Below are 21153 nucleotides of genomic sequence, written 5' to 3'. Positions count from 1 at the left end.
GAAAGACAAAGGAAGGCTGGAAAGTGATCCAGACCAGACTGGACAGACCATCCTGGATCCAGCTCCAGGGTTCAAGCAAAGCTGGTTATAAAGGACACTTTGCTGAGTCTTAGAAGATGGACTAAACCTGAGGTGATAGCATTGTATCAGGGTCCCACTGCCTGCAGAGTGTGCAGCATGGGATGGTTTTTCTGGGGTTACATAGAACACTCTTGCTCTTAGGAGGCCCCGCTGCAGTCTGTAAAGTGCTGTGAGGTCTATAACAAACTCACCAATAGCTTAACACCAACGTTTGGTGTGTACATAGAGATAGATAAAGCAATGTGGATAAAGTGTCAACAGCTAGTTAATTTAGATGAAGAGTGAGTGTCCATTGTACTATTTTTTTAAATACCATTCCAAGGTTTTGAGAATTGAAAATAAAAAATAAAGGTGGGAGAATGGCCACCACCAGTGGCTCTGGAGTTGGCCTCTCCTGGGTTGCAGAGAAGAGCCAGGGAGATGATCAGCACTCCACTTCTAGACCCTGTGAAGGTATTCTTGGGTCAGGTGCAGGCAGGCAGCCCATGTGCTCAGCTCTGGCTGAGGAGCAGGGTCAGGATGGTGTCCGACCAGTGTGAATGTGCAGGGGAGAGGAGAAACATTCTGTGCCCTGGGGGGCATATGCGGAGAGCTATCCCAGTGAGCCAACTGTGGAGACCCTCACCCAGGCACTCTCCAACCTCCGCTAGACAGTTTCAAGGGCCCAAACCTGACTTCACTTCGGGCCTCCCACGGCTGTGAGAGCAGTCAGAGTCCAAGAATCCCAACACTTTTTCTCTAGTTTGCCCCTGTTGGGGGGACTACCATATATCGAGCACCTACTAAGTGATTCTCAATACCTCCTGAGGTGCAGATGGTTTTCCCCACTTTAAAATGAAGAAGTCAAGCGTTTGTTCATTGAAGATCTTGATGCCTACGCCGAGAGGACTCCTGAGGTCTGCCCACGCCCAAGCGCCACACTCTCACACCATCACTTCTCTGTCTTCACGCCAAGCAGCCACGTGGGGAGAAGTCTCGGAGCCACACAGAAAGCCTCCTCCTACTGCTCGGCCTCACCCGAAGGACTCCAGAGCAGACAGCTCCAGCGGCTTCTGTCCCCGCCAGGGCCAGCTTTTGTCCCACCCTAGAGCAGGTGCACTCCCTAGGTGGTCCTGGGAACACTGATTCCCACCCAGCTCCGGTGGCAGCTGGTCCCGGGGACCCGCGGAGAGTCCTGCTGCCTCTCCGGGTCAGTTGCAGGGTCCTCCAGAAGACTGGGAGGATGCACGCACACGAAGTTTAAGCGTCATGCAAAGTTTTAATCTCGGAAAAACCTAAGGAGAAAAAGAAACGAAGACACTTGTAGAGAGTGAATCGCTACAGAACGGCCCTCCCTCCCGCCGAGGGCGCCCGTTTGCCCCGTGCCAACCCAACCGCGGGGAAGCAGAACCGCTGGGGCGCCTCCCGGCGGCTCGGAAGGGTGCGGGTGGGTGGAAAGAGGAAAAGTGAATCAGCAGCGGGCGGGGCGGGCAGGGTGCGGGGAGCCGCCGCCCCGGGACCGGGCGATCCCGGGGCGGAGCCAGCAGAGCCGACCCGTGATCCAGGAGAGGCGAGGAGCGGAGTGACAAGGGTGCGGGGAGGGCGGGGCGACAGACTCCCGCAGTCTGGAGTGGGGTGGTCCCTGCAGCTCGGGGCCGGGGCGGGGCCTGGGCGGGGCGGCAGCTGGGCCGGGGCGGGCGGACGGGAAGGCGGAAGGAGGGTGAGCCGCTGGCTGCCGAGGGTTGAGCCCCGGCTTTCCAGCTGCGATCCCGCCGGCGCCATGGAGGACGCGCTGCTGTGGTTCTGCAACTGGAGCACCCTGGGCGTGTGCGCCGGGCTCAAGCTGCCGCAGATCTACGCGCAGCTGGCGGCGCGCAGCGCGCGGGGCATCAGCCTCCCGAGTTTACTTCTGGAGCTGGCCGGGTAAGGCCCGAGACGGCCTGGCCGCAGCTGGGAGCCCGGAGAGCCGGGCTATCAAGTACCCTGGGCAGCTGAGGGTTGTCGGGCGCTTTGGGGCTGGGGCCACTTCCCGGGGCCGCTCTCACCCTCCTCGGTGCCCTCCTCCAAGCCAGGTGAGGTAGGAACTGACTGCTCACGCCCATTTTACACGTGGGAAAGTTGACATCCAGCGGGATCAGCGCTTGGTCCTGTAGTGACAAAACCCACCGCTGTGAGCAAAGCCATTTGCGCCTTGAGCCCTTCGTCGTCCCTAAACTTACTCTGCACCGTCGGTGTCTTTTCTGGTCTCGATTCTGGTCTCGATTCCCTGTCCTCTACGACGAGAGCTTGGACCAAGGTAGAAGGTCCATATTTGGGGAATCAGACCATGGAGATGTCTTTGAAGCTAGAGGAGGAAGGGAACGTGGGTTGGCGCTTGAAAGATGGGCGGGTCTCCGACCGGTAGTTAAAGACGAACGCGTGGAGCAGAGTTGTGCAACTTCTGTTTGGGAAAACACGCCCCTGAAACGCGAGGTCTTGACCCTAGTCCCAGCTGGACTCCCGCTCCCCTTCCTCCTGGCCCCGTCCCCACGGTCACACAGCACCTCCGAGAGCTGGTCCTCACGCACCCTGCGGGGGGCCGGTCGGTGCGCAAGCATTCGGTGTGGGGCGCCGATGGTGTTCCCACCGATGGAGGAAACCTTTCCCGAGAAGCTGGGCTGGCCCGAGGGCTTGTGACCCCCTCACGGCTTGTGAATAACCTTACGCTGGGTGCCTCCCACGCCGGCTGGACAAATCTGGAGAGAGCGCCTGGGGCCCGGAGTGTGGGAGGCAGCCTGCATTTCAGGTATGGAGGGGGAGAAGCTGGCAGAATGAGGGATAGGGCACAGTACAAGGGCTAGAAGTGGCCCCACTGACTGACAGTGCGGGATGGGGAATGAGGGCGTGGAAAGCCAGGAGTGGGATTTGGCTCGATCCATTGCTAAGACTCGGTGGCTGCCCGCGTGCAGGACTGGATGAAAACTGATGCCTACAGAGTCCCAACCCGCACACCTGCTCAGCCCGCATTCCCACTAGTGCTGCTAATCGACTTGGGGGACAAAGAGGGGTGGGCCTGTCTTAAATCCAGTGTCAGCTAACGCCTCATCCCACGGCTTACCTAGCTCAAACCCGCCCTGGCCAGGTGGTCTCTCCTGGGCCAGACAGCCCAAAAGTTGGGTGTGGGGTGGCGCCTTCAAGCGTATTGTCTTGCTGTTGATCCCCGTGCGGATGAGGCTCTGCAGTTCGCTGGCCGCCAGCCTGCATGTCTGCCTCCAGGGCAGTGCCAGGGCCCAGTCCGCAGACGTTTGTATTTGAGCGGGCTGTGATAAAGCCCACCTCGATGTCACCTCCCTTCCAAGGCCTGATGAAGTGATTAGGCTCCACCCTGGATTCCAGTAGCTTTCTCTGCCTCCCTCCCCAGCAACTGTTCTTCAGGACTTGGGGCTCAGAGCACTTTCTGCAAGCCCTCTCCTGGCACCTTGGGTTTTGCCTTACTTGATCGCACAACTGCTTCAGGAAGTACGGATTGTTTTTATCCCCAGACAATAGAACAATAGGAGTTGTCGGGGCAGCTCCACAGGAACTTGCCCTGTGCATCCTGGCTGCTCCCCAACCCTTTCCCCTCTCTTCTTTCCCCCTCCTTCCCTGGGGAGGTGGTCAGGACCAAGCAGAGACACTGCAGGCCTGAACCCTGTTGGGCCATGCCCAGCTTTCTGGACCTGACCAGGGGGCTAACAAAGTGAGCAGGAGGGTCTACCGCCATCAGACAGCTTAGAGGCAGGACAGTCTCTGGTAAGGACATGGACCCCCCTTTGGACCCCCTTCTGAGCAAACAAACTATAAAACATTTTTTGAGATACGTGTGTCCACTGGAGCATGAGCCAGAGGGACCTGGGGAGACCCGGATCAGTCAGATCCCTCTGATCCCTCAGGGAGGGGAGCCACTTGCGCTGGGTCTTCAGGGGGGGCCGGGAGATAGCTGTGTGGACCCAGGGTTTCTCCCGTCTGGGGGCCTTCTGGAACTGAAGCTCAGGCAGAAGCAGAAACAGTGAGACTAGAAGATGTGTTCAGACCAAAGAAGACATCTGCACCCCTTTTAAAGTGTTCTCTGTGCAGGTCGGACAGACCAGGAGCCAGGCCTTAGAGCATCTCCACTTACAGATGGGGACACCAGGCTCTGAGTGGTGTGAGGAAGTGTGCCCAGGGATCTAGCTCAGGGTAAACCCCTCTGCCCCTCTTAGGGCTCCACATTCTTGACCTTCATCCCAAGGCCGCAGAGTGAACGCCTACCGCGGGAGGGAGCCCAGGAGGTCTCAGGAAGGGGCTTGGGAGCTGGCTGGGGCTCACACCCAAGGACAGGCTCACTGCTGATAGCTGTTATCAGTTTTACCCAGGGGTGGCCTCTGGGGAAGATTCTTTTGGAAAAAAACCGGTTCAAATACAGACTCTGCCCCCTTCTCTTGGGCTACTTGCTTTGTGTGTTTTTTTGTGTAAACCTCCAGCCTGGGTGTGGTAGCAGAAAACTCAGATGACTCCTCAGAGCAGACAAGGGATCCAAACAGGACAGTGGCTGGGTGCCAGATGATGTCTGGCTTGGCTTTATTATAATGAACGTTTTAACTATTACTTTTTAATTTGAAAAAATAATAATTTATAAGTAAATAAAAAACACTGCTGCACCCTCCCAGGCCACAGGAGAGGTGGCACCAGAGGACCAGCCTGGGAGTAGAGGACCAAGCTTAGGGCTGCCTGCAGCACCCTGGCTGGCACGAGGAAATCCAAGCTTTTCATCTTGTCCTTGAGTTCCTATATGGCCTGGGCTTCTTTGGGCCTCAGTTTCCCCAAGTGGTCTGTAAGGTATGGGGACGAGTGTGGAAGTTCCTGAAGGTGTGCACACTCTGACCTGGCAGGAGCCTGTTCTGCAGGTCTCTGGCTGTGTTCCAGGAGGTTTGCACTGTGACAAGAGACCCAGGTCCTGGCATTCAGCTCAGCAGCAGCCTCCCCTCCCCCAGGGCCCTGGGGGAGGGTGGGAGGAGAGTCTGGGAACAGCCCCCATGTACACCTGTTCCTCCCTGAAGCTAAGTCAACTGCAAAGCAACCCCACCCAGACCCTGCAGGCAGCCAGGCTTTGGGGACCCTGCTAGTCATGTAGAGGCTGACCCCTGAGGGTCTGGTCTCCCAATCTGTGACCACCTGCAGCTAAGCCTAGATTCTGTCAGGAACAGGAGCCCAGGCCCAGGCCCCAGCCACCATATGCTTTGCTAACAAGGGTTTTCCGCTGCCCCTACCAGCTTAGGAAGGACCCTGTGGAAAGACCAGCCCCTCCTGAGGGCCCCTTCCTTCCTGTCCCTGGGGAGCAATGGACGGGAGACATACAGCTGGGCAGGGGACAGCGCCTGGAGAACAGCAGGGGATTCTGGCCGAGGGAAGAGGCTGGGCTAGGCCCTGCGTGAGCCAGAGGGCAGGACTGCTCTAGGCTGCATCTCAACAAGGCCAGGATCCTGGGGTCTGCAGCCCCTTGCCCCCAACCTCTTACCCAGCTAGGCGGTTCCTATGGCCCGGAGGGTGTTCCTCCTTCCTCTCCCCCAGGCTGGGGGAGGCCCCTCAGGCCACAGGTAGCATCCTTCCCCTTTCCAGCAGCCCTACCTCTGCCAGCCTGCCATGAAGCCCCCTCAGGCCCCACCCACCATCCAGGGATGTCCCTGCCCCCCTGGGATCCTTTCTACCTAAGCCACCTCTTAGGGTGACAGCAGTGAGTGCCACCTTGGGAGTGGGGTCTCCAGGGGGCTCCCGAGAGCCCAGCGTTGCAGACTGGCGGATCTGGGTCCAGAAGCTGTACCCTGTGACCCCTCTGTGGAACCCTCTTGGTGAACAGCCATCTTCAAGGACCTCACAACATGGTGTGTGTTGCCCTCCCGCCCAGCACCCAGCCAGTTCTGGGTGCCCAGGTCCTGCACGTTTCATCGCCCTATTCCAACTTCTGTTCCGTGGCCCACGGGTTCCAAGCCATCAGCTCTTAGCGACAAACACACCTGCCTTTGGGGCCTGGCTGGGGGCAGGGTGGTCCGGGAACGCTTGTGCTCCCTCTTGGCAGGTTCCTGGTCTTCCTGCGCTACCAGTGTTACTACGGGAACCCGCTGCTCACCTTCCTGGAGTACCCCATTCTCATCGCTCAAGGTAAGGCCCTGGCCCCGCGCCGGCCGCCTCCGAGCCCCTCCCCCCCTCACGCAGAGCCTTTCCTTTCAGATGTCGCTCTCCTGCTCTGTGTCTTTCATTTTAACGGAAACATGAAGCAGGCCGCGCCCTACATGGCTGTGTATCCTTTCAGCATCTGAGTGAGAAGGTTGGAGGGGGTGTGGCTCAGGGATGCAGCTCTTGCCTCGTAGTGTGAGGCCCTGGGGTCTGTCCCCAGCTCCCCATTGGGGAAGAAAGAAAGAAAGAAAGAGAGAGGAGAGAGAGAAAGAAAGAGAGAAAGAAATGGGGTCTGGGGTACTGGCTAACAGCAACGCATTTTGAAGCAGGTCAGGTACCAGCTGTATGGTTTTGGATTAAACTGAAATGTCTGTGTCCTCGGACCCTTGCACAGGCCCTGCCCGTGGCCTCCCCGGGACAGGGCGCCTGGGTGTGCTGTGCATCACCTGGTGGGTAGGCTCAGCGCCTCCCTGCTGACGATAGAGTCAGCCCTGCCAAGAGCAGCATCTCCTATCTTATTTGTTTATCCGGGACTTTTCTTCCTTGCCCGAAACATCCTGCCAGATTATTAAGTAATGGCCATGAGAGCACCTGGCATCCAGCTCCCTGCCCCTGACACACCCCGTTGACCTCCTGGCCTGTGGGCCTGCGATGGCTGACTCACGGTGCCAGTCACTCTGGGTCAAGGCAGGGCATGTCACGGTGGGAGCCTGGCTGCTCTCACCTGAGTGAGGGCGAGGCCTGGGTTCAGCCGTTTGTGAGGACTGGCTGTCACTCTTGTTCAACTCCACACCCCTGGAAGGGCTGGGGGAGCCTTCACTGGAGGGGCCAGCTCACAATCCTCCGCACCCTTTTCCTGCAGGGCTCCACGCCCTTTTCACGGGAGGAAGGTGGTGCTTCAGCGAGTCCCAACCCTCTGCTGTCTCCCCCTGTTCTCTGGCTCTGTTTCCTGCAGCACAGGGCCCCCAGAGCTGTGCCGCTTGTACTCTCAGGTTAGACCAGGTGGGCTGAGGGTTTTGAAAATAGTACTTGGAAGATGAAAAGCATCACGTGATTTGCTTTTTAAACAAAAGAGAGCAGCTTATCGATATGCAAACGCTGAGACCGCAGATGACAACACTTGGATGTTGACAGTAAACTATTCACGTAACTGGGCACTGGAGTCTGGAATATCTGCAGATGTTTTTACCCTTCTGACAGTGGAGACCTACAGAAAGCAAATAAGGAGGTCACCATAGTCATAATAAACATATATATTTAGCACAAGTATATATCCCCAATATGGCATGGGACATACTTTAATCCAAAAAATTTTTGGTTAATCTGAAATTCAGAATTTGACTCGGCATCTTGTATTTCTCTTTTTCTTTTTTTTTTTTTTTTTAGTTATTGATAGAAATTTATTTGTATTTACATGCGGCGCTGAGAATCGAACCCAGTGCCTCACACATGCTAGGCAAGGGCTCTACCACTGAGCTCAACCCCAGCCCCATCCCATGTTTTTCTCCGGGGAATCTGGCAACGCTGCAAATGAGTCATCTGTGGAATTTCAGTGGCTTCTATTACTGGTCAGATTTTATAAAGTGCTGCATGCATATTGAGAATAAATAGAATGAAGTGGGCTGGCACAGAATCGAGGGGAGAAAAAGTAACAAGAAGAAGTCGAAGGAATGAGTTAGCGAGTGCTGTGGAAGTGGGTTGTGTCCAGCTGGATTCCGGCTGCCTCTGGTGTACCTGCAGCACAAGGCACCATGGGATTCAATCCTCGCACTATTAATGTAGTGAGTTCCAATCACAGCCATCCCCTGGGCTGCTCCTGTGCACGGAGGGCTTTTAGGAAGTCGGCAGGGCAGAGAATGGCAAGTCCACTGAGCAGGTGAGCAAACTAAGACATGGAAAGTGAGTTGCCCAGCCCCCAGGGACACCTGGCCACCCCTCCTGGACTTGCTGGTCCTGCAGCGTCATTGAGCTCCTCACACTGGCTAGAATGGAAATCCAGATCCTTCCCCCCCCTCAGCATTGCCCACCCCTGCTGTTTAAATTTTAAAAGAGAGTTGGTGGGAAAGGGGGAAGGAAGTCAGTAAGAAGGTCACTGCACCCGTTCTGCAGAAATTCCTACTTTGTAGGGTTGGACTTCTTTTGTAAGTGCTTAACTTTGGGGCGGTGGGCAGGGGTTGAATCTGGAGGTGCTTAACAACTGAGCCACATCCCCAACCTTTTAAATTATTTATTTATTTTTTAATTATTATGATTTTTATTTGTTCTACTTAGTTGTATGTGACAGCAGAATTTGTTTCAATTCATCATACACAAATGGAGTGCAAATTCTCTGGTTGTACACGGTGTAGAGATACACCATTTGTGCAGTCATACGTGTACCTGGGGTAATGGTGTCCATCTCATTCTGCCGTCTTTCCTACCCCCGTAATCCCTCCCCACCCTCCCTTTTGCCCAGTCCAAAGTTCCTCCATTCTGTTTTGAGACAGGGTCTCACAGAGTTGCTTAGGGACTCGCTAAGTTGCTGAGGCTGGCCTTGAATTGCTGATGCTCCCACCTCAGCCTCCTAGAGACTGGGAATAGAGGCATGCACCACCATGCTCAGCATAAGTGCTTAACTTTAGACAGTAAGTTGGAGATGTCCGCCTCGTGGGGAATAAGGAACACTCCAGCCCCAGGGAATAGTCCCTGAGCACTGGGGTCTTTGTGTTTTTCTTCTGGGATCTGCTTCTGCTCTTTTAACTTCAAGCTCATGTTCACTCGCAGCCCTTTTGGTCTTTTCCAAGTCCAGCAAGTTCTGGCAGAAGAGGCCTCAGTCCCCCCCTCCCCTGTGGCTTATCCTCTTGGTGCATCTAGAGGGGATGGGAGGGGGGTGGAGCTGCCAGCAACCTGCTGCCGTGTCCCTTAGCACGTGGTAAGATTTGTGTCTTCTTGGTTCATCCTCAGCCTACAGAAGTGGATCATTGACCTGGCCATGGTGAGTGTTGCCCTTTTGACGCACCCGAGGCCCATCCCACAGTGTGTAACTGTTGAGCACATGTAATAGTCAGAGGATGAAGGATTTACGGAGTTAGAGAATTCTTTCTGGGTTGATAATTGTGTATTGGCCACATACTCATTCTTTTTCTAGCTTTGCCCCACCCTAAACATTCTTTTTCCTCATTGAAAAAGGTCTGATTTTTTTCCTAACTGAGCTCAGAGCCAAAACTTCCCATGGGATTCTGAGAGTGGGTCAGGATGCCCTTGCCCACAGATCTTTCCAAGATGACAGAAGCGAATGTCGCTCCTCGATGCGAGAAGGGGAGCTCACTGGTGGTCACAGGCCACTGTCTGCCACGTGCAAACTCATGGATTTCACCCCCACCCCCCAACCTGTCCTTGACTTGGTGGCTGGGTGCAGCAGTGCTGCCTGGAGCCTGGCCACCCTGTGGTCCAGGGTGGTATTCTCTTGCCTGCCGACCTGGGAGTCTTCGCTGGGAACTCGGGTGCCTCCTGCAGCAGGTCCTCCTGCAGCAGGCCGCCGTGTTCTGGTCTCTGGGGCTGAGGAGGCTGCAGCAGCTGTGAGCCTTCACCCTGCGGAAGGTGGGAAGCTGGGGGTGCAGGCTCCGGAGAGTCAGGCCCGAAGGTCAAGGCCGCGGTCCTGGGTGCTCTTCTGTGCTCTCACCAGCCCTCGGTGAGATGACACTTCATGACCTCCATTTGCCCTTCCCCTCTGTGGTCCGTCCTTCAGGCCCGAGTACCTGCTCCATGGCAGCCCGAGGGCCTGGGGGCAGGGTAGTGGGTGTCCACATGTCATGGAGCTGCAGAGCAGCGGACGGCTTCCCTGGGAGACCTGAACCCCACTCTCACCCCCCGTTTATTCACAGAGGAGGGCGAGGCTCTTCAGAGTGTCCCGCAGCAGCTGGAGCTGCCCTGCTCCTCTCTATTCTGGTCCTAGTTTGGAGGGTCTTAGGGGCACCGTGCTGTCCTGGTAATATGTGTATTAAATTGGGACACTTCTCAGTTATGGTCCCCCCCCCACCAAAAAAGACCACTTCAAGATTCACAGATGCTTTTCTCCTGGAAAGATGAGCCCTGAAGAATCCGGAGGGCAGCAGGTCGGTCTCCTGGCTCCTCCCCAGGCTCCGTGTGGCCTCGGGCCCTGGGGCTGGCCTCAGATGCCAGTGTCCCTCTGCAGTCCTCCCTCCTCTGTCTGCCCAGCTCTCCAGATTGTCCGCCAGCCTCTTTCCTCACAGGTCCACTTGCTTGGGGCTAGTCTGGCCACCGTCTGCACCTGGCACCACCTGGGTGACCTCAGTGGCCTCCCTGCAGTGGACCCAGTGGCTGGACTTGCAGGTGCTGTAGACCTGGCCCTGGTGGGCCACAGGCTAATTTTTGAGGCTTTCTGACTTCACAGGTTGCAGAGGACCCAAGTACATCTCCATGTGGATTAGAGCAGCCAGGACTTCAGGGGGATGGGCTGCCACTGGCTGCTTGGAGTTTAGGCGTGATTTTTCTTTAAAAGCTCTGTATCTGGTGCTCCGATGGGTCTGACTTTCTTATGTTTCATCTGCAAACAGAACTTATGTACGTTCATCAGCGCGGCCAGTAAGTTCGCCCAGCTCCAGTATCTGTGGAAAGTGCAAGACTCGGGGGCTGTGAGCGCGCTGACCTGGGGCCTCGCTGCGTACACCTGTGCAAGTAAGGACGTGGGGTGGCCCCTGCCAGCATCCTGACTCTCCAGAAGTGGTGAACTTGGTTTCCAAACATCGTGGTCTCTTAGCCTTGATACTTTGCAAACAGCTATTCAGATAGAGCCTGCTAACTAAGAGTCCCCACATTTACAAGTGGATTCAATGTCCTCTGCTCACCATTTTCTGCATGATCCGTATTTTGTATTCTAGTGGCCAAAAAATAAATGGAGGTGAAAGTACACTTTCCTCCAAATATCTGGCCTCATGTTAATAGTCCTCTGAAAAGCACGGAGACTGATTATATTGAGACCACTGATATATTTTTAAACTTTGAATCTTAAACAATTTAATGAATTAAACAGATGAAAACCATGTTATCAGCTGGCAGTGGTGGTGCACACCCGTGGTCTCAGCAACTTGGGAGGCCAAGGCAGGAGGATCAGAGAAGGGCTGGGCGTGTGGCTCTGTGGTAGAGGGCTGCTGGGTTCAACTCCCAGTACCATAAAGGAAGGAAGGAAAGGGGGGGGGGAGAAAATCACACATTGTTTTTTGAGAATGAATATCACCAATTTGTACCAATGGAGATTTTCTGCCGTCATATCATTTGGTCTTCATTTTAGATTTTCCACTGTTCATTTGGACTCTTACAAGAACCACCCAGAGGGGCTGGGCCTGGGGCTCAGTGGTAGAGCACTTGCCTGGCATGTGTGAGGTCCTGGGTTCAATTCTCAGCACCACATATAAATAAATGAATAAAATAAAGGTCCATCAAGGACTAAATAAAAATTAAAAAAGAACTACTTAGAATACATAAACATATATGCTACGTGTAAATAGATATATTTTTATAATTCAGAGATACCACAGTGACTTTATAGGACTTTAGTTTTACTATTTTAAATATTTTAATTATAATTCATGGTTCATCTACAACTTATAGGACCAACTTCTCCATAGAAATTGCTGGTTTGAGGTTTTCAATGTCTAAAGTTACTTAAAATGACTTCTTAAGTTTTATTTTTAGCTTTCAAATGTTTAAGGGTTAATGTGTTTTACAGCTAAGATTTCTTCTGGAATTGCTAATTAGCTATATTACTTATTAGCTCCCAAATTTATCTTCAGACCTGTTGCTTATTAAATTTTTCTTTTAGAAAGTCCTGTAACTGCAGAGATGAGTCTATTATCGCAACCTCTCTCCCATGGCACTTTGTGCTTAATGAGGACTTAGGTGTTTGTTGAATAGGTGAAAAATGCACAGAGGACTATACATTTCTTTTCTTTGCAGTGCTGAGGATCAAACCCAGGGCCTCACTCAGCTAGGCAAGTGCTCTACCACTGAGCTACATCCCTAGGCCCTTAGGATTTCATGGGAAAAAGTAAACTGCTTTAAACCCAGTGTTCTTTTTGAGAGATGAGGCTAAGGACTTCCACACCGCTGTGGAAAGCATGGAGTCTGCATCTTTAGCATCCCTCCTGGTTCCTTCCCCCGGCTACTGTTTTTAGCCCTTGGAGCCAGTCACTGCCACATAGCACATCTTCTCTAGTCACCGTGCTGCCCAAGAGGTCTCTTGAACTTGTCACACTGAAATTTGGCCATCCATCTCTCCAGCTGCCCTCCTCCACCCCAGGTGCCTGGTCTCTGCCCTTCAGGCTTGTGGTTTAGCCGGAAGATGAGATCAAAAAGCTACATGTCAATATGCACTAAATGCAGAGCATGGTAGCAGAGGGCACGCGCCTCTGGAGGGTTGGTTTGGTGAGAATGTGTGCTTTGTGCTGCAGGAGGTGGGGTTCTTGATCCCATTTCACCCTGAGGTGCGATGGTTTAAATTGCTACCCCAGAATCCTGTTTATTATGTGAAAGCTTCTTCCAGAAAAATGAGCTAGAACTGAACAGTTCTGGTTAGACTCAGGCACCCTTACCCATTTCTGGCCCTCAGTTTCCTTACCTGTGAAATCCAAGGTAGATCTCAGTGATTTCAATGCACTGTTTTAAGTTGGTAGGAGCCTTTCTTTAATGAAACTACCAGGAAGCTCAATATGCAAATGAGACTTTTAAAGTTGCTTTTGAGGGTGGGGGTTGTAGGTTGGCACATAAACAGTGGAAGGAGAGCTCAGCCTCTTCCTCTTCCTCTTCTGTAGTTGGCTGAACTCAGCTACTTCCTAGAAACTGTCTGTGCTCTTAGGAGCAGTTTGTAAACCACTGTGCCAGGAAGCATGGCTGGTGTTTGGATGGTTCTGGAATGTAGTGCTAGTTAGTGATCTGACCTAACAAAACCTTCCAAGACTGGTTAGTATAAATTGGCATGTTAAAAGGGAACGACATTAGCTCAACACCCAAATGCCTGACAAGCAAGTTATTCATTGCTGCCAATTTTCTTTTACAGCAAGAATAATAACAACTTTAATGACCACCAATGATTTTACAAGTAAGCAAAAGTACTTTTCTTCCTGTTTGTGTTCTATTTGTGCCTCTTTGGAAACTGCCTTTCATAGATCTGCTTGGCTCTCGGGATATAGAGTCAGGATGGCAACAGCGTGTTCCTCATTGGTCACCATTTTTATTGCTAAGCGACTACTTGGAGTACCTGGGATAGACTAGGCACGAGGGTCGACTACTGCAGAATGAAAATGGGCAGTGCAGGAACCACACGCTTAGCTACTGGAATCTGTCGTCCCAGCTGCTTGGGAGGCTGAGGCAGGGGGATGGCTGGAGCCAGGCAGGTCTGGACAATATGAAACCAGGTCTTTTTTTAAGAGTAGGAGTAGGGCAGGATGCGCACCTGATGGGAACCCGACCTCTGCGGGAGCTGAGGGGATTGAAGAAGATAGAGATCTTAACAGCAGAAGAGAGACTTGGTCAGAGAGGTAGAGAGACCCTTACAAGGCACAGCCCAGGTGAAGGCTGGGAGCAAAGAGGACTCAGGCCTAGAGAGGCCCCTGAGTCTGGCAGCACTGAGCAGGAGAGCGGGAGAAAATCGGAGGAGGAGGAGAGTGCGGGGCTGGGGCCAGGCCTTCCCAGCTGAAGAAGGGCCAAGGGAGAAGCCTCTGAAGCTCTGTAGAGCGCAGAGTGGCCTCCTCACCGGATGAGGAGAAAGCGGTGGAGGAGAAAGTGTTCTGGTTAGAGTTTAGTAGTTCCTCAGGCTAATGTTCAACTCCCAAGTCGAGCCTGGTATATATTATAAATCTTTGGAAAAAAATTAGAACACATGGTTGTATCTGTTCACCTATCCAATGAAAATTAGAAAACGTCCCCAGCACACAGACCCTTAAATAAGCTAACTATTTGAGACTTATTGCTTCAGAAAAGGGAAATGCATTTGATTGTCCTTTCCCAGAAGCTGTACCTTTGGCCCAGACTTTTTTTTTATCAGCTCTGGTTGTAGGATTAAAATTATTCTAATTAAGCCAGGCATGGTGGCATATGCCTGTAATCCCGGCCACTAGGGAGGCTGAGGCAGGAGGATTGTGAGTTTGAGGCCAGCCTTGGCAATTTAGCAAGATGGTGTCTCAAAATAAAAGAGCTGGGGATGTGACTTAGTGGTAAAGTGCCCCTGGGTTCAATTTAGTACTATTTAAAAAAAACAAAAACACTATTCTGATGAAAGGATCCAGTTAGATCAGGTGGGAGAGTGAGGATGGAGACAGGCCTGGGTCTCCCTCAGGACTTGAAGACTTCTTAGCAGGTCTGTTTTGGTTAGTTACCCTTTGACTCTCCCTGCTAAGAAGTCTTCTCATCTGAAACCAAGTCTCAAAGACCAAGAATAACGCTTCTTGCTTGTGGTTGCTGTTCCTGAAAATGACCAGAGTGTTTGGTGGCTGTTTTAAATAGTGTGGCTTACCTGTTTTACCATCACAAAGGTATTTTACACCCCATCAACCGTATTTATCAGGAGTGGCATTGCCTTAAAGGCACTGTAACAGCGACCTATTTATGTCACAGAATCATGGTTTTATGGTGACTTCATTATAAAATATGCTTCGATATCTGGCCCGTCTTCAGAATTAACCTTAATGGAATGCATTAGGCTACAGAGAACTCAGAACCATCTGAGACAGCAGCGCTATGTGAAATGAGGAAAGGGATTTAAAAAGTTGTACTTCTCAGCCAGAGCCAGACCTCGCTCAAGCATGAAAGGTGATTAGGGGTTGGCGTGAGGTCAGATGGGTGGCTGCAGGCAGACATCATGACAGGAAGCTCATTTCCAGGCGAGTCTGATCCACAGTTGGATTTCATTCTGGGTTGGGGGTGAAACTTGATGTGGCTGCTGCTAGAGCAGGAAGTGGTTTTCCTCCCTGATGTGACAAGCTCTTAATACCCACACTCTCCTTCTTTCTGTTTTTTTAGTTCTTATTCGTTTTGTGATCATGCTGGCTTTAAACATATGGGTAACAGCTACAGTACTTCGCTACCGGAAGCCTGTCATAAAGGCTGAATGACGGACCTTACTGCTACACAAAAAGTGGGTTTTGAGTAACTGAAGCAAAGGAAAAAACAGCTCATTGCTACGTGAAGCAATCATTTCAGGAAACTTGAAGTCAGAGGTATTTAGGACTTCAAAGAGTACTTAGTTTATTTTAAAAAATGCCAATTTTGCTGGGTATGGTGGCATATGCCTGTAATTGCAGATACTCAGAAGGCTGAGGTAGGAGGGTGACAGGTTTCAGGTCAGCCTGGGTAACTTGGGGAGACCGTGTTTCACAATAAAATAAGGGCTGGTGTGTTTCTGTAGTAGAGCGCTTGCTTTGCATATGTGAGGCCCAGGGATCAATATCCAGGACCAGGGAGAAACGTCTTAGAAGGCAGGTTTCCCTCGTCTCCCCACTCCTGAGGCCACAGCCAGCTGACAGCTCATCTTTGATATCTGCAGTGACCCACAGAAGATGCTCAAGCAGCCTACGAGCCCTCGTTCTTCAAGTCATGATTAAGTACTTTCTGAAAAGCCAACTACATCTATCTTTCAGGTTTCAAAATCTTTTAAGTAATAACTTCTTTCCACAACTAAAATGAACACGGAATGAGATTCTGCTCAGTTGGGAAGTGAAACTGCAATATATCAGCAGGGCTCGCTCTGGGCCTGCTTGATTGTAACACAAATAAAACACCGCGGCCTGGCTTGATGCCACACACCTGCCCGGCTAAGCACCTCCTGGAAAGGCTGGTGTTCTGTGCTCAGTGTCCTTGGCTTCACCCTGTGCCTGCCTTTGAATATTTCTATAAAAAGGTACTAATAGTTGTAATCTCCACTGAGGATGAGGAAGTGTATCCCAGGGAATTCCCAGTTTAAGCATAGTGCTACCATTTAAAAAGGGCTACACCTGTATCATTACTGGGTTTCGGTATAAGACACCACTTTTTAGCTATTGAAAATACAGTAGTAAAGAGCAGTGCTAGGTTCTGTCTAAAGCTTATGGATTTTATTCTTATAGTATCTTGTCCTAAACATGTTAACAGTATTCCCTAACATTTCAAAACTCAAATCCCCCTTCTACGTGAATGGTATTATTCTGTTATATGCAGTAAGTAAGCAATGTTTACTAGTATACGTTTACTTTCCTGTGAACCTGTGTATAATAAATTTTCATATTTTGGACTCTGATTGGTTGATGCTGGGGACTGAAAGTAGGGTCACATACATGCTAGGCAAGCACTCTACCACTGAGCTTTAATGTATTTTTTGAAATTATTTAATTTTTCAATAAACTGATTACTTATTTCAGAACTACCGCTTGGGACCATGAGGAAGAAAAGTATCGTATTGAAAACCCCAAAGACTCAAAAGGCAGAGACAGGAGGGTCCAAGCTGGAGACCTGTCTGGGAAAGATAGTGGGACTGTGACTCAAAAGAAAAAACTGCTGGGGGTAGCTCAATGGTAGTGTCCCTAGGTTCAATCCCAGTAGCAGAAACTAAAATTAAAAAAATCATTCAGAAACTAAAATTTAAAAAAAAAATCATTCTCATGTAGCTGTTTTGATCATAGATGGCCTTTAAAAAAATCCAAGTTGATATTTCCTCATATACACTTATAACCTACTAGTGCAAATGTGATTTTTTTTTTATTCCAATGAAGATTTTGATATACTTTATCACTGCTTAAAATAACTCCCTTAAGAACATATCTAAGAAGAGTTCTCCGATTTTTCCTCTTTGGGAAGGAACATTTTAATTAATCCAGACACATATTTAATCCTTCATTTAACAGATAAAAACATTGAGGTGAGTGCAGCTGTGGTCTAGACCACGCCCAGCCCATGCTTTATACCCAGGGTTTTAGGGAAGACTAATTTTTAGGTAAGCTTTAGAAAGCTGTAGCATTCCAGGACTATTTCACAGGCAAAGTATGAAAATGCTTACATCTTCATTTCTTTTATTTATTTTTTTTATAAAAAGCAGGCATAAAATACAATTACATTTCTACAAAGATGCAATAAAATTAAAAAAAAAATCAAGGGGGCACGATTTTTGTTCATGGGGACAGTTGATCAGCTATTTATGATTATCTAAACCATGCAGTTCATAACTTATTACAATCCCAAACATAAGTCATCACGGGGAAGAGAATCAGGCGAGGCCCCAGCCGTGACACCCGCACTGTCACACAGTGCTCTTCAAAGTGCTTTAGGGCCCAGGCACCTTCACAAGCTAGGGGGGCTGAAGCCTCCGCCAGGCGAGGGAGCGAGTCAGTAGCAGTGTCACCGTGGACTGAGAGGCTCAGTGGTGTGCTGAGGGGTTTTAGACACCTACTCAGAGCCTTCTCAGTAAGGTGAGTGTAGTGTCTGAGTGTCTGCTCTACCCTCAGAACCCTATGAGAAGGACGAGCAGCAGCAGCAGGACTTGTGAAACGGCACATGGTGGCCTAGGGCTTCCAGGGAAGGATCCATGTATTGACTGAGGCCCAGCAGCCCCGCAGAGGCGCGTCCTGGACCCCAGCACTGCTGCAGTTCCAAAAGCGCTCACTGGTTACACATGCCCATCAGGTGCTACCCATTAGTCAGCTACAGCATTTTAAACTTTCAGATTTTTTAAAAAAAATCTTGCTTCTAGATAGGTCTTAAAAAATTAATACTTAAAAAAATTCATTATAGATTAATCTTCAACAGTAATACCGGCACTAGTTTTACTTCTGTCTCGCTATCCCCACAAAAGTAAAAAAAATTAAACTAAGAAAATCCCAGTATTCACTCTTTCTTAGTTCCCATAGGAGGTATTCGTGGCTCTAGGAGAAATCAGGTGTGAAGAAATAAACAGAATTTGGTCTTATAAATATCTTAGAAATTCTGGAACCTCAAGAAAAAGAAACTGGCACAAAATCAGGTTGTTTCATATTTACCAAGTGTTGGGAAGAAAATGTGGACAGATGTGTACATGAAGGTGGCAACTGGGGAAAAAGCAAATTCTCACCCAAGGTCAGAATTTTTTATTAAGCACATTTCCATTAGTTGGACAAACAACCTTATAAATCTTTTTATCAAACCATATAATGTGAAGAATCTCCATGGGAGAGATTTTTTTCTCACCCCTCAGAAAATCTTTTCCCCTAAATACTTCACATTAATTTTTCTTGTACAGTTGTATCACACCATGATTCTCCCTGTTCATATATATATACATATGCATATATGTATATACATATACACGTACAGCATTCAAAATTCAAACTTTTGCTTTTTACTCAGATACTTCAATTACTCGTGTAAACTTGAAATTATTTCACCTTAATAAAGTTTATTAAAAATATATATATATACTCTCCAATTCAGAATAATAGGATAGAACCTCCCATAGTGTAACAAAATCTTTATATAAAATATTAATTCAGTCTCCTTTTAACAACTCTAATGAATGGAAATATTTCTTCTATATAAATTTTATATATTTTTCATTTTAATCTTTAAAAAAAAAAAAAAAGCAAGCTGTGTCCCAGCCAGCACTGCAGGATGCACCTGCGAGGGAAGTGGCAGCACGTCGAGTGTTAGCACAGAAGCAGGGAAGAGCGCAGAGCCAACAGCGTGAGAAGAGCAGAATTCAGCTCAGAATATCAGTAGGCCAAAGTGCACTCTGTAACTCCCACAAAAGTATCTATAATGGGGACTCAACTCTTCAAACATCTCTGCATTAACCCCAGAGGGAAGCAATGAGAAATGTCTACTTCCTTCATTGAAATACTGGGTGATACATTTCGATCATACCAAACTGTGTGTGTGTACACAGGAGAGCCTGATAAAAGACTGATTTTTAAAAAAACTTGATGCCTACCATTGCTGCATACTGTTGCAGTACAAAACATACTTATCTGGGATAATGAGAAACACAGCAGGAATGGTCCTGCATAAATTTTAGTCTTGAGAACATTTTAAAAATAAAAATTTAATCGGGTGCCTTTGAGGCTGCTTCCCCCCAGTCAGTGATTTTCTTAACCCAATACTGAGATACCACCGGACCCAGTTGTGTGTTTGAGGATCACATTTAAATATTTAAAATATATCTACAGTATATCCTAGTTTTCTTTATATTTGAGACAATTTTTAAATCTTGAGTGTGAAAATGTAAAAATAGTCACAAATGTCTTTACCAGAAATAAAAACACATCTAAGGTGGCCAGTAAGTTCAAAGCAAAGAGAACATTCTGTAGTCACAAACTAATACTGAGGTCTGTAGAAAGGGATAGATGAATAAAGATATACAACAAAGATATATTAGTTCCAATACTAGCCATTATTGTTTCTAAGACCAATACATTAAAAAATTGTTATACAATCAAAATAGGCTGACATTGATAGAACTATTATGTGTAAAAATAGTGCACTTTTTTTTTTTTTTACCCTAAGCAACTTTGCATCCTAAGAGCTGGTAAACACTTGTTCTTTTTTTCTTAAATACAGAAGGGATGAGACTTTGAAAAAAAATTAAATTAAGGCATTCAAAATGGGTAAGGTTGTCTATCATGAAGCATTAGGAAACTGATATAATTAACTTCAAACTTCTTATTACAGCAACTGTTTAAACATGAACATGCAGCTTCCATTAGGTGCAGGGGAAAGTGAATCAACTCCACATTATGGCTTTATACAAGTGCATAGTTGCAACTGAAATAATGATATCTGATTAATGTGTATAAAAAAATAAAATGGGGAGTTAAAAAAACCCTCTTGCAGTATTACAGTACTATATGTGTGTGTGCACATACATACACACACAGTATCATGGTCACATCTTAAAGATGCAGTCAATATCACTGTAGTGGAATCCATTCCCAGGTTCTTCTGGCAAATGTGCTGGTGAAATCTCTCTATCAAAGCTGAAAAGATGATTTCTTCAATGTTTAACTCTTCTCAATTCTTCTGTGCAATGTAGTGTGAGTGACTGCCAAGAGAGCTTTATGAAACAAGTTTGGGAGAGTTGCAGATGATATCCTTATTCTATTAACCAACTGCTGTTGGTTCAACTTGTTTGAAAGAAGCTCGGAAAACCTCTCCAAGACTTGTCATTGATATTACAGGAAAAAGGAAACACATATATGTATGTGTATACATCAGTCTCTCTGGAAAATATAGGTTTTTAATAAATTTTAGGTCATCATATTTCAGTCTTATTTTAACTGGAAGAATATGATCACCTTGAATGACTGCTTTCATAGAAGGCAGTTAGCTGGAAAGAAAGGAAAGATAAAAGTTAGTTGATAGTAAAATAATTTAAGAGACTGTTAAGTTCCTTGAAAAGGCATTTCAATTCATACTTTTAAATTATACTGTCTTCCAAGTGCTATATTTTTAACACCTAAAATCATGCATAAGCATAGTAACTGTATTACTTTTCTTATTTTTTTAGGTACATGCAATTATATTGCTTTTCAATACAACAATGGACTTTGGAAGTCCCATAGTGGTTACAAACATTACACACAGTTTTAATGCAGTTAACAAGATATTAGGGTTAAACAATATGCCACTAATAACACATCTGAATTGAAGTCTGATGTGAGGTTTAACTGCTAGCTGCCTCATGTATTTGAAAGAGCAGTGGTCTTAAGGGCCAAGTTCTACTTGGCTGTTTGGCCCTAAGCCACATTTTTCTTATTTATGAAACAGGAACAAACACAATGTTGTAGTAAAGATGCTCCATAAAACCTGCATATAAACATCCCAATATCACATTTTGCAACATGCTGACTTAGTGTAAGACAGGTATTCTTCCTCTAAACGCGGTCTACGTAAAAGATCGAGGTCATGAGGCTCAGCTTTCATTCCATTTTT

General features: G+C 48.4%; 2 protein-coding genes and 2 long non-coding RNA genes across 5 annotated transcripts in view; 2 read left to right on the top strand and 2 right to left on the bottom strand.

Moving 5' to 3' along the window:
- Window positions 1–367: 367 nt before the first annotated feature.
- LOC144369456 (uncharacterized) lies at window positions 368–2734 on the bottom strand. The gene is made up of 3 exons (XR_013429242.1): window positions 2280–2734; window positions 2106–2207; window positions 368–1355 (listed from the first exon to the last, which is right to left on the bottom strand). It is a non-coding gene; the product is annotated as an uncharacterized LOC144369456 (long non-coding RNA).
- Slc66a3 (solute carrier family 66 member 3) lies at window positions 1741–16498 on the top strand. Of its 2 annotated transcripts, XM_078029664.1 has the most exons (7): window positions 1745–1983; window positions 6134–6216; window positions 6286–6355; window positions 9148–9205; window positions 10788–10908; window positions 13286–13327; window positions 15247–16498. In XM_078029664.1, exons 1-7 carry the CDS (start codon window positions 1841–1843, stop codon window positions 15336–15338), a joined length of 609 nt encoding a protein of 202 aa, XP_077885790.1. In that variant the 5' UTR covers window positions 1745–1840; the 3' UTR covers window positions 15339–16498. The 2 variants fall into 2 exon arrangements, with proteins under 2 accessions (XP_077885791.1, XP_077885790.1); XM_078029665.1 differs by lacking the exons at window positions 13286–13327; window positions 15247–16498 and having other exon boundaries at window positions 1741–1983; window positions 6286–6382; window positions 9175–9205.
- Window positions 3695–4497, top strand: LOC120884990 (uncharacterized). The gene is made up of 2 exons (XR_005727469.2): window positions 3695–3831; window positions 4281–4497. It is a non-coding gene; the product is annotated as an uncharacterized LOC120884990 (long non-coding RNA).
- A 752-nt stretch (window positions 16499–17250) lies between the features above and the next one.
- The window catches only part of Rock2 (Rho associated coiled-coil containing protein kinase 2), a 135026-nt gene continuing 131123 nt past the window's right edge, over window positions 17251–21153 (bottom strand). Inside the window, exon 33 of the mRNA XM_005327366.5 lies at window positions 17251–20548. Coding sequence (XP_005327423.2) covers window positions 20545–20548 — 4 coding nt within the window. The 3' untranslated portion in view covers window positions 17251–20544. The remainder of the gene's footprint in view (window positions 20549–21153) is intronic.

Source organism: Ictidomys tridecemlineatus, chromosome 12 (assembly GCF_052094955.1).
Source record: "Ictidomys tridecemlineatus isolate mIctTri1 chromosome 12, mIctTri1.hap1, whole genome shotgun sequence".
Lineage (NCBI taxonomy): Eukaryota > Metazoa > Chordata > Mammalia > Rodentia > Sciuridae > Ictidomys > Ictidomys tridecemlineatus.
Note: the sequence above shows the minus strand (reverse complement) of the source record. Positions and strands in the feature narration are given on the sequence as shown.

Bases quoted from the DNA above. Each gene is read 5' to 3' on its own strand.
- Slc66a3 (XM_078029664.1), top strand. From the start codon at position 1,841: ATGGAGGACGCGCTGCTGTGGTTCTGCAACTGGAGCACCCTGGGCGTG. The intron at 6,356-9,147 runs GTATCCTTTCAG...GCACGTGGTAAG, and splicing joins GCCGCGCCCTACATGGCTGT to ATTTGTGTCTTCTTGGTTCA. The intron at 10,909-13,285 runs GTAAGGACGTGG...TTTCTTTTACAG, and splicing joins CGCTGCGTACACCTGTGCAA to CAAGAATAATAACAACTTTA.